Source organism: Pinus tabuliformis, chromosome 4_2 (genome assembly GCF_031772625.1).
Source record: "Pinus tabuliformis cultivar Carrire ecotype Pingquan chromosome 4_2, CPIR1, whole genome shotgun sequence".
NCBI classification, from domain to species: domain Eukaryota; kingdom Viridiplantae; phylum Streptophyta; class Pinopsida; order Pinales; family Pinaceae; genus Pinus; species Pinus tabuliformis.
This window is the reverse complement of record NC_142304.1, coordinates 1,185,833,855-1,185,853,096: the sequence shown is the minus strand read 5'-3', so window position 1 is coordinate 1,185,853,096 and position 19,242 is coordinate 1,185,833,855. Positions and strand designations below refer to the sequence as shown.

Below are 19,242 nucleotides of genomic sequence, written 5' to 3'. Positions count from 1 at the left end.
CAGCAAGGTGAACAATCTTCCAACTGTGAGGAGCTCTCAAGAAGCTGACACCAACGAACCGAGAGAAAAAGACGATGAAACAATGCCCGATATGGAAGAACCCATCGATCCTATTGATCCTCCTCCACCTGAGCCTTCCTCTTCTAGGAAGAGGCCTTCATGGCTAAGGGGGACACTTGATGATGCTAAAGGACACGCTGCACCCCAAGGAACCTTCTGTGAAAGTAAGAAACCAAACAGGAACCAGGGATACCTGACCATCATGAGCACGATCATTCAAAATGAGCCTTCATCATTCTCAGATGTCGTCAAGCATCAAGTATGGAAGGATGCTATGACCGAAGAATATGAGTCTATTATGAAGAATGATGTCTGGGAAATGGTTCCCAGACCCCTCGATAAGACAATTGTCACTTCTAAATGGCTTTACAAGATAAAGCATGTAGCTGATGGAAGTACGGAAAAGTATAAGGCTCATTTTGTCGCTCATGGCTTCTCCCAGAAGGAAGGTATAGACTATGACAAGATATTTGCACCTGTTGCCAGATATACCACCATTCGCTCGATCATAGCCCTTGCGGCTTCACAAGGATGGAAACTACATCAGATGGATGTTAAGACCGCATTCTTGCATGGTTCAATCAAAGAAGAGGTCTACGTGGAGCAACCCGAAGGATTTGAGATTTATGATCGAAAATCTCATGTGTGCAGGTTGAAGAAGGCCCTCTATGGGCTAAAGCAAGCACCCCAAGCATGGTATGAGAGGATCGATAGCCACTTGACGAAGCTGGGATTCACTAGGAGTGAAGCCGATCCCAACCTTTACTTCAAGGTTGAAGATGACAAACCTCTCATACTGGTGTTGTATGTTGACGACCTCTTTCTAACAGGTGCAGACCCTCTCATTCACAAATGTAAGAGGGAGTTGGCTTCTGAATTTGAAATGAAGGACCTAGGACTGATGCACTATTTCCTAGGACTCAAAGTTTGGCAGAAGCCAGGGGAAATTTTCCTATCTCAGAGAAAATATGTGGTGAAGTTATTGGAAAGATTCGGTATGGTGGACTGCAAGCCCGTAACTACCCCGATGGAGCTCGACTTCAAAAAGTTAAGCGGTAGTGTTGCTGGACCTGTTTTACAAAATGCCACCGAGTATCGTCAACTCGTTGGAGCATTAATGTTCCTAGTGAACTCTTGTCGAGACATATGCTTTGCAATCAACATGTTGAGTCAACATATGGTTGAACCTCACCACATACATTGGATTGGTGCCAAGAATCTGTTGAGATATCTTCGTGGCACAATTACTTATGGGTTAAGATACACTGCCAGAGATGTGAGACTACTTGGATATACTGATGCTGATTGGGCAGGCAGTGTGGTGGACCGTAAGAGCACTTCTGGGTGTTGTTTCTCCTTGGGATCTGCTTCGATATCCTGGATGAGCAGGAAGCAGAAGTCGGTGGCTTTGAGCACTGTCGAGGTAGAGTATATTGCTGCTAGCATGGCCTCTTGTGAGGCAGTCTGGTTGCGAAAGCTCTTCAGTGAGCTATTTGGATTTACATTGGATACCACCGTGATTCTATGTGACAACCAGAGCGAGATCCGTTTATCAGAAAATCTCGTATTTCATGATCGCTCCAAGCATATCGATATTAGGTACCACTATATTCGAGATATGGTGCAGCGAGGAGCAATAAGGCTCCAACATATCGGTACAGATGAACAGGTCACCGACATTCTGACAAAGCCCCTAGGAAAGGTCAAATTCCTGACTTTCCGAGAACGACTTGGTGTCGTTCAGAGACCCTCCGATGAGGGTCAAGTATGATGTACTGAGCTCTGGGAGCTCCAGGGGGGCGCGGGGTACTTCTTGGAGCGACACATGACCACAGGGTGACTCACCATCCCCTGTTGGTGCACTTGGTACAGGGTAAAAGGTTCAACCTTCCCCTGTGACACCCCGTGGCGACTATGGAACAGGATGATTAGTTCTCCTGTGGGCCTGGATGATGTGTTCTCCATGGCGATTGTGGACAGGATGATTTGCTCTCCTGTGGACAAGATGATTCGCTCTCTTGTGGGACAGGATGATTCGCTCTCCTATGGACAGGATGATTCGCTCTCTTGTGGACAAGATGATTCGCTCTCTTGTGAGACAGGATGATTCACTCTCTTGTAGATAGGATGATTCGCTCTCCTGTGGACAAGATGATTCGCTCTCTTGTGGGACAGGATGATTCGCTCTCTTATGGACAGGATGATTAGTTCTCCTGTCGAGGCATCCTACCCATGCAGTCTGGGACTCATGGGAAGTACCTCTCATCTGATCAATGAGCAGGGAAATGAGGATAGGGACCATAGTAGTACCGATGGACGCATCGTTGTATCTACCGTACTCCCTATGCTAGGATGACCTTCATTGATCTAGGATCAATGATACTGGTCTGGGACCAGTGAGAGTGGTACACACTCTGAGACTGACTTCGGGTCAATGGAGGATGGTATGATACATCCTCGATCATTTCTTCTTCATAATTCGAGCAAAGCAGAGCAGAGCAAGAAGGGTCAAACCATACAAGACAATGCATTTGATGGATGGACAACAGTGACGGTCCGACAGATTGCAGATGAAGTTCTCCCTAGTTGAGAGGGAGTGTTAAAATTGGCAACTAGGGCCAAACTTCATGTGGGTCACCTTATTCATGGATGATAATATTTTTACTAGATTCCTCTCGTTGAGAGGTGTAGGATTGATTTAAAGATCATCGATTCCGATAAGTATTTATGGAGATATGAATTTATTTTGATTATGGACTAATTGTCAAAGTTGGCCAGCAACTTATGTAGGCTCAGAAGCCCAACAATCGCATCTATTCAACCCCAAGGTTTTGCATATAAATTCAAGGAGTATTCTCCTCATTTGCACACTTCACTCTCGTCACATCTCTCTCTCTCCTGCGCAGAAAAGAGTCTCTTCTGTCTCCTGCGCAGAAAAGAGTCTCTTCTGTTTCCTGCGCAGAAAAGACTCTTCTCTCACACGTGTGGAAGGAAGGACGCAGATTTTAGGGCTGCAATTGCAGATCGGAAGTTTGACCAGCGTTGACCATCATTCTCTCTCTCTGGACTGTGCAATAGGTGACCCTGACTCTCCTTGGAAGGCTGCATTTTTTGGTGAAGGATTCAAGGTGATCCGACCACTGGTTTGACAGATATCGACTGCCCTAGTTTAGGGCTGATCTAGGGTTTGTTGCTGCTGATGTAAATCAGATTTTTGTACTATTTCTCTCTGCTGAATTATTGAGGATAAAAGAAGATTTGATCAAAGGCTTTCCCCATATTGGGGTTTGTCCCTAGCTAGCCGCCACATCTTGTGTCTCTTGTCTTGGCTTGTTTTCTATTGATCGTTTAATGTTCTATCTGCACTTTACTTAATGTACATGTGATTGCTAATCTGTGGATAATAATAAGAAAAATAAGTAAACTGCTCTAAACATATAACATACCATAAATTAACATATAGTCATAAAGTGGGTCCTACAGAGAAAAAAATACACGTAACTATGTGTACTGCCCATTTGGCAATGGCCTTGTGGGTTTTGGAAACAGTTTCACAGGGTGTATCAATGGTTCAACATTGATCTAGAAATCAGTAATACTACTGTAAGGCAGCAGTTCTGCTGGTTATGCAAGGAGCCCACAACTATCAAAGGATTTATGGAACTTTTGCAAAAATGAAATGGAAAAATATGCAAATGGCCAAAGCATACGAAACAATAATAAATTACTTGTATGTTGATAGAGAGAGTTTTGAAGAAGATTTCAAGCAGCGAAAAGATCCTAAGGAGGCTAGAATTGCAAAGCTCTCGAAAAGCCCTAATATTAAGGCTCTTAGACCAATTCATATGGTCTCAATCACAACAACGCAACGACACTTGCATACAACTAACACAAGAGGCAACTATGCAAGCATAAAATGAGAATTGTCAAAACAGTAACCATGTCATGCACCTATTTGTATTAGATATATACAGCAATATTACCAAACCCAGAATCAAGGAAACTTCTACACAGCAAAAGAGACAAGAGTTTGACCCAAAATGGGAAAAATTCAACAGGTACAAAAATATGAAGAAATGCACATATAAGCCCCAAGGGTTAACTCAAGTGGTCTAGATCCAAACATGAAGCTCTTTCATATTGTTGTACTTGATGCTAATCAAGGGTTTGCCTCTCTTCGATTCCCTAGGGGTGAGACCCCATAATCAGGGCCGATGGTTTACCCGGTTTACAATCCACGAAACGTGGAGAAATACTCCTGGGTTTCCCATACTTTCATTCCAAATAATTAAACAAATGAAGAAATGCACATACAAAAATGTAAAGAAACACATGTACAAAAACTCAAATTGGAAAAAACTTTATAGAAAATCTATGAGCATAGATTGACTCGTGATTAATCACAAAACCAAGCTGAATTGATTGATTCAAACTTGGTCAACCCTGAGTTTGACTCAGGCTGAGCCAGAAAACTCTTTCCCAACCTGATCGAAGTCAAACTCACAATCCAACGAGCTTGACTTGCAACTCTTCGGACATATATATAGGATTAAAAAATCATAGGGCACTGAAAATATGTGACCAAGTATCCAATAAAATACAATAATCTAGGTGAATAATCATTTTGAACCAAGAAACCCACAAAGGGCAAATGCAAAAAAGCCAAGTGTACAAAATAGATAAACTACAAAAAATACACGTACCAAGGTAATAATAAGTTATAAAAATGATAAAACACCGTTATAAAGAAACACAATTATAAAAGATAAAACACTGGAATAAGTTTCATCATATTCATTAATGAGCAAGAATTGTAATAAAGGGGTTACGTGAGTAGCGTCACTGAAAATAATGAGGAGCAATTGCAAAGACTCTAACAAAGAAATTACATGAGCAGATTTAGAGACAATAATAATGAGCAAAGAGATAACAAAGGGTTTACATGAGTAGTTTCAATGATGATAATAAACAGTGAAGGACTAATGGGAGACAATGGAAAGGGACAAATATCCAACCTCCTATTCTAAAACATAAAATCTCGAAACTAGCTGCTTAATAACTGAAGACATTCTTTGATAAGTAAAAAAATGTATACCTAATACAACTCTAACATAGTTTGGAAAATATCTAATAATGATATATAATCCATTTTAACCATTTGCACCCACTGCATATGGAGAATAGCAAAACCAGAAGCCTGATGTAGCACACTTCAACTACCTTGATACATTATTAATTGGAAAAGAATGAAAACTTTTTTACAGCACCCATGTTCTTTATACTTGTAGATTTACTGTATGAAGTCCAACAAGAAAGTAAACTGTCATTTGTGCTAGAACCATAGAAACTGGAAAATACAAACCTCATATACTGAATGTTCCTGACAAATATCCTTCCAAGCTGCAATAAATATTTTAAGATCGTCATCTTTGAGAAGAAAAGCTGTTACATATTTGGACTCCAATGTAGATAGTTTTTTCTCCAACTTAGCATGCTCCTCTTCTGTTAAATTGCAAGGACGACTAGCCAAGGATTTCTTCTGTTGCAGAACCCTTCTCTTTTTCCTCCCAGATATATCCTGTGATTTTCCACCTAGATCCTCATAATCATTGGAGAAGAAATCAGTACAGTTTCTTTCTTTCTCTGCTGATAGTTGTTTTTCTAACAGTGCCAATTCTTCCGCCTCCAACGGGTATTTCTGACTACCCCCAGATTTCTCACATTGTAATTCTAAATTTCTCTTCAGAGGCAATCTTACACTGGTGTTTCTAATGACAAGATCCTCGTCATCATCTGAATTTGAAACTGTCTCAAACCTTGTTTGTTTGGGACCAGAGACAGCAGCTTCAATGTTGCCAGACAGAAATGAATCAAAGCCATCAGATATAACGTTCGACTCTGCCGCAGATACTTGCTTCTTTCTTTTAATATCAATTTTCTTCCGTGCTTCAGCTTCTATCTGGCATTTAAGTTCATTTTCAACTCTCCTAGTGCGCCGAATAAAACCAATATGCATCCTAAAGCCATTTGCATCAGAAGATATAAGCAAGAATTCAGACTTTAGTGCTGTTTAAAGGATTCAAATTAATCAACAAGTCCGATAAAGTTCTAAACCGACAACTGCCAGTACTATTTTAGCAATATCTCACAAATTCCATCAATACGCTAGTAACATGGAGGCTAGTGAAATCATTATTTAAACTCTAAAGTCTCAAGTTTAGATCAGGACTATGCATTCAGGCAAACCAACACCAAAATCAAAACCTTGGGAGATTAAAATAGTTCATAAGAATCTAGGACCATGGAACTGAGAACATAGATGCCAATGACCATTTAACATTTCATTTAAAGACAGGTAGAGACAATAATCTAAAGGCATAAAATTATAGCTGGCAATATAAATCTCTTATCCTCCACCTGACCTACACATTAGATCAGTGAAGAAAAAGTCATTGAGGAAGCTTTCGATTTTGAGATAGGCATTCAATTTGAACCCTCCAAAGAAATGTAGTTGTACCAATATGGCTTATGTAAACTACAGTGAAATGCTTTCACACTTTTCAAATCTCTTAATCTATTACTCCTTGCAGAAACTCATTTACTCTGACATTGCAGGAAATGCTGTCAACAAAAATATAATATTGCATTGTAAACTTACACTATCTTTGATTTACTATATTTACCATTTTCTCAAGTGAATTGAAATGTAGCCCAACCATTCTTCATTTTTCAACCAGTTATCTCTCTAATCGACGATAAGCTGAATATATTATATATACAATAAAAAGATTAATGAAAATAATCATAATGATATTCAAGGAGCATATACTAAACCAAGCAGATCTCTCTAAAGATAGTACTGTTTATCGCCACCTAAAACCTCCGGTAACGTGGAAGAAATCATCAATCCACTGGGTATGGCCTTAGGAGTGAGTCTCGAGTCAACTGTCACTCTATCTCGACTCCTCCATCTAGGCTAACTCCTAGCAAATCCAAGGGGGGTAGTCCCCAACAAAATAACTAAGGCTAAGTAAACTATACTAAACAAAATAAAGTGTTCTAGGAGTTAAATTATATTGCAAAAGCAAAAAGAATCGCCAATCTAATCTAGCAGCATATGATTCATGCAATTGATTAGCAAATAATAATGACAATAATTTAAATGGCAAAAAATGGACCAATGCCAGAAGTAAATGTTTATATTGTGGAAATCAGATCCTGGGCAAAATGTGATTGTGGCCAAATGCATATGTTGTCAAACATTTTGGTGAAATGCTCTTGATAACTTTTATTATTATGGATTTCACTTAGATTTATTAAAGTGAGTGAATCTTTCTAATAAGTAGACATGCATAAAGCAAAGCAAAAATAAAGTGGAAAACAAGTCGTATTCCGGGTCTAGGCCTAGCAATGGCACCAAAAAATGTAGTTTCCTAATCCGCGCCTTGGCTAACGTAGAGAAAATCCCTAGTCCACTTTGTGTGGCTTTGGGTTGAGTCTCGCGTTGAACTGCTATCACTCAAATCTCAACTCCTCTATCTAGGTTGACTCCTAGCGAAGCCGAGGGGGGTAGACCCTATGAGAAAAGAAAACTAAGACTTGATTAAGCTAAGTTAAACAAAAGATATCTAGGAGTTAATTGAATGTTATGAATAAATATATAAGAAATAATATAAATGATAATAATTAATAATGATTAGTTAATTAGTAATTAGGTTGAAGAGTCATGTCTAAATGAGAAACGACTCTCTATGAAGAGGCACCTACATAGTATATAAGCAGACCTCTCACTCTCATTTGTATCATCATCATACTCATACATTTTAATATATAGTATTTGTATCCTCATGGATATCTTTATATTCCAAGTCTTCTGGAGTAATTACTCTGAAGAAGGAACTTTGTTCGCTTCATTTGGGATCAGAGCAGTGGATCCTATGGCTACTTCACCACTGCACAGAGCCACGCTCTTCGATCCAGGCCCTTAGCCATCGACTCTTCATCAACTTTATTGTTGTTGCAGTTCAAGCGTTTTGCTACAACTGGAGTTTCTCTGTCTCGCCATCAGGCTTTTGGCCACATAGAAAGAGTACAAAAGAAATTAGGTCAAATTAACAAACAAAACAAAAAAAGAAAGAAAAGAGAGCCAATATATATTTTTAAAAAAAATCAAATAAAATATATATATTCATAATTAAAAAAATTGTTAAAAAAAATTACAGTTAAATATATATATATATATATCAAAAAAATAAAATAAAAAATAAAAAAGATAAAAATAAAAATAAAAAATACAAGTCAAAAAAGAAAAAAAAGGGTATTTCAAAAAAAATCACATTTAGTAAAAAAAAATTTAAAAATAAAATATAATATAACAACAGTGCACCTATCGTCGAATGCCTGACTTACCGCCGCCATTTTTGCCCGAAGCCATCCGACTCCAATCTCTCCAAACAACACTCTGTCGTTCCCCTCATAGACCTGCGATCGTGCCTCGCTGACCTGCCGCCTCATCGTAAGTCCCCAGTTGTTTATTGGAATTCCAACAGCGGTTCAACCACCATCGACGCCCCACCACCAACATCTCCCTGCCTTCCCCTCGAGCCGCGAGCTGACGGTGGTTAAACCCACTGTAGCCACTGGAAAACACAATTATCCAACCGCAGCCACTATTTACTGCAACGGCGGTTGCCTGAGCCGATATAACCCTGCAGCAGAAACATAAACAGAATATTTGCCCCAAAAACTGCTCCGGTCCACCCTGTTCCATCTGGTGTCAACAGCGTTCCATTTGGTATCATATTAAAAGAGGAAGAAACCCAAGGTCAAACATTGTGACCTTTGATAATTAAACCAGGATTTAATAATTAACCACAGTCCATCAGACAAGCAATAAAATCTCATAGAAAACCATAAGAAATTCCAGCATTGGACGTACACACTCGTGTTTCGTACGGACGTGTTTGATCACTTGTCGAAACTAATCATATTGAAAGGAAACAATAATGAAGATAATAGTAATAAACGTTGAGGCAATTCTTTTTTTAAGATATTTACTAAAGGTTTATTTATTAATACATATAATATAATTAAAAATAAAAATAAAAATATATTTATAAGTTTAAAAAAAAAAGTGAAAATAAGTTATAAAAGGGAGTGTTAATATAAAACTCAATAACGTATTATTAGTTAAGAAGATTCAGAACTAAAAAAAAAAAGGTTGATTATCATTAAACCCTAAGCTCTTCGACGAACACAAAATAAGTGAAGGAAAAAACAAAAAAGATGACGTCCACCAAAAGCAATGATTTCTTTTCAAATGTCATTTTTGTTCAGAGGGATATCATAATTGTCATGAATCATTTAGAAATCAAATTGTCGTCTGCACAAAATGTTACAAAACCTTTACCTTAGTAGAATTTCTAAGTGATGCACAAAAACAATCAATAGCAAGAGATATAAAACAATTAATGGCAATATATAGGCGACAACTCGCTAATTTTAATAAGGAAATGAAGAAAACAAAATCCACATTGCAAGTTGAAAGCCCAACATCACTCTTACAAAACGATGTAATCCAGTGTACCAAGAAAGTGTAGTTGGAAGATCAAGAGAAAGACAAAATAACCAAACTTCAGCAAAACAAGAAAGCGTTACAACAGGAATATGAAGATCTTGCAGATATACATTACAAATAAATAATGGAAAAAGATGAAGAAATTTCTCGCCTTAAAGACCACGTTGAAAAATTAATTGCACAAGTCAAGAAGACTAAGGTCACAAAGAAGGAACTCAAGGAGCACTTATCAGAACAAGAAGAGGAAAATTTACATTTAAAGAACCTTAATAAAAATTTATTAGAACAAATCAGAGATCTAAAAGATGAAAAGCTTAAAAGTCAAAACACTGAAAATAAGGTTGATAAATCAGAAATCAAAGAACTATTACCTCTGAGAAACCATAATCAAAATCTATTCACTCAAATTAAGAAACTTAAGGATGATAAGAAAGCATTAAAAAACAAGTTAGAACAATTTACTCAAGAAGAAGTTTCGAAATCTCCAGTCATAACAGTCCAAGTTGAAGATAAGGGAACAAATATCGATCCAGTGAATATCATAACTCAAGAAGAATGCAAACTAGTTGAAGAAAAGACGCACTTAGATGTTGCAGTTCAGATGATAAACACCCCAAGTGAAGGTTTTGTAACCAACTCAACAACATCGTCACCTGAAGTAAATAAAAAAAATTCCACACACTTAATAAGGGAAAGTCAAACCAAAAAAGTTCCTTATCGACATCCGAATCATGAGAGTAGACAACTCAATCAAGCTATGTATCAAGACCATTCAGAGCAGAAACAACAAACTGATGTTCCAAAGAATAATGATGTAACCTCAATCCAGTCCTATGATGACAAGTCATTACAAAATTCTAGTGATCAGAATATTCCACAGAAGATTAATCTAGGATAGTCTGATCCCTTCTCCGTGCGACAGTTTTGTTTGTCACTTAAAGGATTATATCGTCTTGTGTCAACAAAGATGACAATTCCGAGACAAGAAGACATTCGAAAGAAAAAAAAAAAAAAAAAAGAGATCAAGCCTTTCATCAATAAGCTTTGAGGACAAAGTTTTTTGAGGAGGAAGACAATGTTATGAATAAATATATATAAAATAACGTAAACGATAATAGTTAATAATGATTAGTTAATTAGTAATTAGGTTGAAGAGCCATCTCTAAATGAGACATGACTCTTCATGAAAAGGCACCTGCATAGTATATAAGCAGACCTCTCACTCTCATTTGTGTCATCATCATATTCATAAAATTTAATATATAATATTTGTATCCTCTTGGATATCTTTATATTCCAAGTCTTCTGGAGTAATTAATCTGAAGAAGGAACTTTGTTCGCTTCATTGAATTACACAAAGCACATTCAACCATCGATATAAATAACAACATATCACTTTAGAGCATGTACATAAACTTCATGAGAAAATAAAATGATCGGAAGTGTACAAATAACCATCCATAAGCAAGAGATATGACAATAACAATATGAATGAAATACGTGTAAGAAAATGATGTAACAAATAGAGACCAGTGCCAAAAGTTGATTGTAAATGAAATTCTCAATGTAAATGTTGGGATTATGCTCGAAATTAAGTATGCCAATGAAACATTAACCAAGCTAAATGTTGTAAAAATGTTGTGGAATGTTCTTGGTATGTTTTAAGTTAGATTTCACTTGGATTTCGATTTATTAGATTGACAGATATGTGGTGATCTGTCTGAGTGCACAATGTGAGATGTGTGATTGCAATGAAGTAAATCTAACAAAAGTGTGTTTCCTCTTCTACCCTTATCGGAAAGTTTCAAGGGGATCCTACAGGAGGAAGCTTCGCTTAATTGAGTACTGTCAAGAGCCCACAAGTCAACCGTTGCAAGGAGATCCAACAACAGGGGAAACTAGCCCTACCCTAATTTCACAAGTCAAAGTGTATCATTTTCCCCTTATCTCACAATAAGGAGAATAGAATTGGTTTTCCCTATTAGACTAAGTCACCAACAAGCTCTTTCAAGTCATACTCAAAGATCAAGGCAAGCTTGCAATGGCCTTAGCATAAAAGAGTTTGATGAGGTCCGTTACTCTACAAGAAAATAAAATCTAATCTAAGAACAAAAATTAATTTCTAATCTAGGAAATTGAAACTATTCTATTGGAATGGACTTAAACACTAATCTAATGAAATGAAATTACACTAATCTAATGTTGTGAACTTAAATAAATCTAATAATTAATTTTCATATGTTATGAATAAATATATAAGAAATAATGTAAATGATAATAATCATAAATAATGATTAGTTAATTAGTAATTAGGTTGAAGAATCATGTCTAAATGAGACATGATTCTCAATGAAGAAACACCTGCTTGGTATAGAAGCAACCTTCTCACTCTCATTGTATCATTCTTATTCATACATTTTCAATATATATTTGTATTCTCATGGATATTTTTATATTCCAAGTCTTTTGGAGTAATTAATCTGAAGAAGGAACTTTGTTCGCTTCATTTGGTATCAATGCAGTTCGATCCTCTTGCAGCTGCACAGAGTCGCGCTCTTCGATCCAGGCTTTTGGCCATCGACCCTTCGTCAACTTTATTGTTGTTACAGTTCTTTATTGTTGTTACAGTTCAGGTGTTTCACTGCAATTTCGAGTATCTCCATCTCGCCATCAGGCTTTTGGCCATAATAAAATAAAAATATAGAAAAAATAAAATAAAATAAAAAATAAACAATTTAAAAATAAATTAAGAAAGAAAGTATATCATATAAAAAATTACATTTAAAAAAGTCAAAATAAAATATATTTATTGAAAAAAAAATTAAAGAAATTTAAAAAAAATAGATTAAAAAAAAAACACTTTAAAAGAACAAAAATATATATAAAGGGAAAAAAAAAAAATATATATATATATATATATATAAAATTATAAAAAAAAGGGGAATTTCAATAAAAATAAAAAAGAGATTACAATTCGGCTGCCCAATATAAGTTTCAGAGTTTCTCTAATTTCACTGCAACCTGAAAGTTCACAGCCAATTTCACTGACAAGAAATCAAAGAAAGAAAAAATCGTTAGGCAAAACAGAGATCACAATTCCGAGCAACCCAGAAATACTATTATATAATTGGAAATAAAATCAATGGTTTGGTACTGCAATTGTGTATAATTTCTTTAGTGCATCAATTGAGCGGGCGTATACAAGAAAATTTGGTGTTGATAATTTTTGAAGTAAATCTAATAGGGCAGCAACAATCATACTACTCTGCGTGTGTTTAAATTTGAATTTTCACCAGCAGAAGTTACAACGAAAATTTATATATATTTCGTTAGGCCGTAGGAACTCAGGAGTTATATATATTTTGCTGGTAGTTAAAATAATTTCACCGTTTGAATGCTTTCCACCATTCGTACAGCATACCCTTGTCTAAATAAATACCTGTGCAGTTGTGTCCATACAAATAGAGTCATGTCCGTACATGGAACAAGATTATTTAAAAGGGTTCTAATTTAAATAATTTGCAACCCTTCATATTATTTATATATTAATGGAATTTAAACAAGGCTACATAGACCATTATATTAAATCAAAGTGTGGTTTGATTCATATAAACATAAGGGTATTTGATTCAACAAACGTTAAGGGTATTTATTAAAGTGCCTTGAGTAAGTCAAAGGATACGAAATGTGTTTTTGAGGTAATTCTTAAAGAATATTATAAAATATTTAGTTACTTTTTTTGGAAAAAATTATAAGGGTAAAAAAGAAGAAAGTTGTGATGCTCCTAAGTATAAAAATGGAAACGTGAATTATACTTGAAAGAGAGAGGTTACTATTAGACAATTAAAAAAATCAAAAGTATTATTAAATTAATTTAAAAAATAAAAGAGGATATATAAATCATTTAGAAAAAAATAAAAGGGTTTATAAAAAAAAAAAAAAAAAAAAAAAGATTTAAAAGAAAGTAGTAAAAAAAAATTATATTAAAAAAACAAATTATTAAAAGGTGAAAAAAAAAATAACAATAAAAAGTAATTAAAAAAGGGAGATAAAATAAGTGAAGAAAAACAAAAAGATGTCGTCTACAAAGAGTAGTGGTTTCTTTTCAATATGTCATTTTTGTTTAGAAGGATATCCTAATTGTCAAGAATCATTTAGAAATCAAAACATTGTTTGCATAAATGTTACAAAACTTTTAGCTTAGTCAAATATCTACGTGATGCACAAAAACAATTAATCACAAGAGATATAGGACAATTAATGGCAATATATAAGTGACGACAAGTTGATTTTGATAAGAAAATGAAGAAAACAAAATCTACATTGCAAGTTGTAAGCCCATCATCACTCCCACAAAACGATGTAATCCAGTGTACCAAGAAATCGCTGCTAGAAGATCAAGAGAAAGGAAAAATAGCCAAACTTCGGCAAAACAAGGAAGCGTTGCAACAGAAACATAAAAATCTTGTGGAAGTAATGGAAAAGGATGAAGAAATCTCTCGCCTCAAAGACCACGTTGAAAAATTACTTGCACAAGCGAAGAAGACTAACGTCACAAAGAAAAAACTCAAGAAGCACTAATCAAAACAAGAAGAAGAAACTTTACGTTTAAAGAACCTTAATAAAAATTTATTAGAACAAAATAGAGATCTAAAAAATGAAAAAGTTAAAAGTTAAAATAGTGAAAATAAGGTTGATGAATCAGAACAAAGAGGTTTTACGTCTAAGGAATCATAATCAAAACCTCCTTACACAAATAAAGAAGCGTAAATGTGATAAGACGTCACTTAAAGACAAATTAGAGAAACTTACTCAAGAAGTATTGAAGTCTCCAGACATAACAGTCTAGGTTGAAGATAAGGAAATTAATACCGAACTACAGTCTAGGTTGAAGATAAGGAAATTAATACCGAACTAGTCAATAGCAGAACTCAAGAAGAGGATCAATTAGTGGAAGGAAAAACACATTCACATGTTACAATCCAGATGATGAAAATTCCAAACAAATATTATGTACCTAACTCAAAAACCGTAGTACCAAAAGGAAATCAAAAAATTCCCACACACCTAATAAGGGAAAGTCAAACCAAAAAGGTTCCTTATAAACATCTGAATCATGAGAGTAGACAACTCAACGAAGCTACATATCGGGACCATTCAAAACAAAAACAACAAATTGATGTTCCAAAGAATAGTGATGTAACCTCAATCCAGTGCTATAATGACAAGTCATTACAAAATTCCAGTGATCAGAGCATTCCACAGAAGCTTAATCTAGGATGGTATGATCCCTTCTTAGTGCGACAATTTTGTTTGTCACTTAGAAAATCATATCAATTTGTATTGACGAAGATTATTGTTCTAAGACGAGAAGACATTCGAAACCGAAAAAGAGATCAAGCCTTTTTCATCGACAAGCTTTGAGGACAAAGCTGTTTGAGGAGGAAGGCAATGCTATGAATATACATATAGGGAATAATGTAAATGATAATAATCATAAATAATGATTAGGGAATTAGTAATTAGGTTGAAGAGTCATGTCTAAATGAGACATGACTCTCAATGAAAAGGCACTTGCTTGGTATATAAGCAAGCCTCTCATTCTCACTGTATCATTCTTATTCATACATTTTTAATATATATTTGTATTCTCATGGATATCTTTTTATTCCAAGTCTTCTGGAGCAATTAATTTGAATAAAGAACTTTGTTCGCTTCATCATCTCAATGAAATCACACCATGAAAAGAGCAACAATCACACAAGAAGACAAGCAGCCCCTCCTGGGTAGGGGGGATGCCTAGGAGACTCTCCTAGCTCCCAAAAATTGCAATGCTTTGTTAGGTGATGATATCCCTTATGAATAAAGAGAGGAAGAGATGGTTTTATGAAGCTGCAATGGTGGTAAAATGGTGGTTTTACAAAGGGTACAAGATGAGGTTCTTTCCGGTTGCTTCAAATCTTCATATTTGGTGAAATTTAGCTTGCATTTCCCCTTGTTAACTCGCTGACCTGCTAAAAACCAGCAAGCAAAGTTATGCAAAAAGTGTCCAAAATGCTTTTGGGACACTCAAGAATGTTAATACTAAAAATCCCAAAAATATTCTAAGTAAAAATGTACAAGTTCCTACTCTAACACAACCAAGAAAAGTCACACAAATGCAACCTTCTTGGCTGATTTTACTGTTGTTGGGACAGCAGTGAAATGAAGCCTTCAAATGCTAGATATATCAATGAAACACTTGTAAATAGAACCAAAGAATATTGATGAGATATTTAGGACTCCAAATGAAGAGAGAAGAGAGAGTGAGGGGCCTTTCAAGGAACTTGAAGGCACTTGATGCCATGTGGGAATAATGCTTCTTTGGTGCAAGAAGCTGGATGCTCCAACCAAGGAGGTCCCCAATCTCTAAGCTAGAGGAACCTGTAGAAACTTATGATCTTTCCAAAATATTAGAAGACATAGATAGGTGTAGCTTGCATAATGAAAGGACTAAACATGATATTCAACCAAGAAAAACATGTAATATTCAATCCAAAAACGCAAATTAATAAGAAGATAACAAGCAATTGCTAATCTTTTCCTTTGGACAACAATGTCCATATTAAGGCATGTTGACCACTGGAGGTGGCACCTAATGATTATATGAAGACTCCATGCCCAAGTATGTACCAAAGGACACTTGTACCATCAGATATCATCAGATCACCAGAGTTTTTAAACTCTACTTCTACTTCTTCTCATTTTCTTCTACTTCTACTTCTTCACCTTCCTTCTTCTTCCGTTGGACCTTCGGCTTCCTTCTTCGCTCGCTCGACCTTCGGCTTCCTCTTTCATTCGCTCAACCTTTGGCTTCCTTTCTTATGCTACTTCACGTTCACGAGTTGTGAACTGTCCTTCTTCTCTGTGATAGATGCCCAAGATCAATCCTTGAGGTGAAGTTTTTAACTTGTATATATACGAGTCTCATCAATACCCAAAAGACACGTTTATTGGAGGAGAGGCCGACTTATGAGGTCGCATATTAAAATTATATCGGAGAGGCCCTTTTTTTAATATTCATCCAATAGACTTATTATTTACGAAAATCACATAGGAGAGGCTATACCCACATGGAGGTCCCACATCCACGTCATCACCTTAATCGCAATCGCAACTTCATGAAAATCGAAGGTTTTACAAGTCGTGCTCATGCTCTGTTTTTCGATATAGTCGATGCCCCTACTACCGACAGAGCGGATGCGATATGATATTAAACTGTTTTTGATAACTCTGTCAGGTCCACAATTCTATTGCAATCAGCAATCCGTCAGGTCCATAATTCTATCGCAATCGGCGGTCCGTCGGATCCATAACTCTATCGCAATCGTTGGTCTACCATCGTGACATCCCTTAGAAACTTGTGATTCAATGGATGCGATATCATATTGAGTTATGTTATAATGGTGCAGCGGGTCCGCATTATTATCGCAATCGAAGGTTTTACCGTGACAACTCTTTATGATTTGCGATACGTAACTTCCGATAGGCGGATGTGATATTTCATTAAGGTGTATTATAATGGTCCAGCGGGTCCACAATACTCATATCGCAATCGGGGAATTCGAGTGGTAACACATAATAAAGTCGCCAATATAATTCCTCCGATAACACTGTTAACTCCTCCATTATGGCTCTTCTTCCCTTTAGCTCTTTCTCTGCTGATGTGTTCCTCTTTGCTCCTCCGATATCGTTGTTCTTCCTGTGACTTCCGATAACCTGCTTCTGATGAACTCTTCTGATAGCTCTTCTTTGAATGCTTATGTTCTTGACTTCCAATGGCTTTCTTTCTTGGCTTCTTTCTCCTATTACTTCACAGATCTGTTTCTCTTTGACTTCACATTAATATTTAGTATCTCAGAATATTGCCATATTGACATCAATGACAATCTACATCAACACTTCATGGGATTCTCATTGCATATGAAATGACAAAAGGGATCTCAACCCTAAAGAAGTTGCATTCAAGGCTTCAAAAACATTGAAAAAAGAAAAAATTGTAATTATAGCAGTGATGATTCAGATAATGAAATAGAACTAGCACAATTCGTGAAGAAACTAAGGAAAGGGTCCAAACTCAAAGGCAAGTATCCTCTCATTTGTTTCAAGTGTGGTAGAATAGGACAATATGCTGCAAAGTGTCCTCATAAACATGATAGCAATGATGAAGACGAATACAAAAAGAGGATGTTCAAGAAGAAAGGGTCAAATAAGAAGAATTTCTTCTCCAAACAAGATGACTTCGATGAAGAAGAATTCATGATTACAAAGAAAAAATCAACTAAAATTACCTTTCTACTCAAAAAGGATAATGATGAGTCTGATGAAGAAGATGACTATGCTGGAAGCAGTGAAGTATTATTCATGGAATTTACAAATGATGATGAATCCGAAAGAGAAGAAGAAGGAAATGTGGATGAATTACTAATTAGTGTTATTGAAGAAAATGAGAAATTAAGGAAGAAGGTCATTTCTCTCAAAATAGAAAAGGAAGAAGCAAAAAGGAAGGAAGAATTTTTGAACAACAAACTAAAAGAAAGAGAAGAAATTGTTGGAAACACTTGGGGGGGGGGATGAATCAGTGTTTCTTTTCAATTGTTACTTTTCAGTGTTTCTTTTCAATTGTGTTAGAATGGTCCAAAAGACATGGATCAAGCCAGATCTAATCTTAGTCATTGATTAGGGACTTAATCTCGGTCATTGATATGTCAACAGGAAAAGTATAAGAGGAGGCTTGAGGGTCACTTGGAGATTACACCAGATGATCGGTCATTCTATTCTCTAGAATGGGGTTTGCTAAGAGAGATAGAATCAGTCATCGGGAGAGTAGCTGAGGGGCATTGAGTACAGAGAAACAAAGAAAGCAAAGATTGTGCCGGGAGAGCAGCGCAGCAGCCAAAGAGGGTGACGCAGAGCCAGCAAGGGTTCACGCAGGGCCACGCAAAGCCAGCCAAGTGTTGCGCAGAGCACTAGAGGGGCCAACGCAGCTGACATAGAGGCTCTCAGAGCTGGCGCAGGGCCTCCTGGGGCTGACGCAGGCCTAGAAAGGCTGACGCAGGGCTAGCGTGAGACAGAGAGGGGCTGACGTTGTCCAGATTGGGCAGATGCTAGGGTTACAGAGCAGTTTTGTGCTGAGGAACTGCCGGAAGGATTTTCTCGGGTTTCAGCCAGGAGATTTTTTTCAAACTGTGAGGTATAGCTGCTAAGAAAATTCTCTGTTGGGTAGGCCAGTTACGTCGCCCAGATTGTACTCTGATATTGTGTAGTAAGAAAACCCTCAGATAGTTGCACAGGTTTTCCCGCATTGGGTTTTTCCGGAGATATTGGTCCAAAAATAATGGTGTCATGTGGTGTGTTTGTTCTTGTTTCTTTTAGTTGTTGATCTGTAATATGTTGAGCATGCACTGGTGTTTATTTTCAGTATTTACTTTGTAAATAACTTGTTAAAGAAAAATTAACAAGTAGGTAGGAATAAATCAGGAAAAGTGCATGAAGGGTTTCTAAATTAAGTAAACTTAGAAACTCAACATTGTATCAGAGCGTGATTGCAAATCACAAGAGGACTA

The 19,242-nt window shown here is 36.4% G+C and overlaps 1 protein-coding gene across 2 annotated transcripts in view; it reads right to left on the bottom strand.

Annotated features, from left to right (window-relative positions):
* LOC149173919 (protein NO VEIN-like) overlaps positions 1–19,242 on the bottom strand; it is a 601,966-nt gene that overhangs the window by 434,630 nt on the left and 148,094 nt on the right. The window contains exon 3 of one of the 2 annotated variants that reach the window (XM_089424783.1): positions 5,423–6,077. In XM_089424783.1, the coding sequence (XP_089280909.1) occupies positions 5,423–6,077 (655 nt within the window). Of the gene's footprint in view, positions 1–5,422; positions 6,078–19,242 lie in introns of those variants that run through there. The other variant, XM_089424784.1, reaches the window with a different exon arrangement.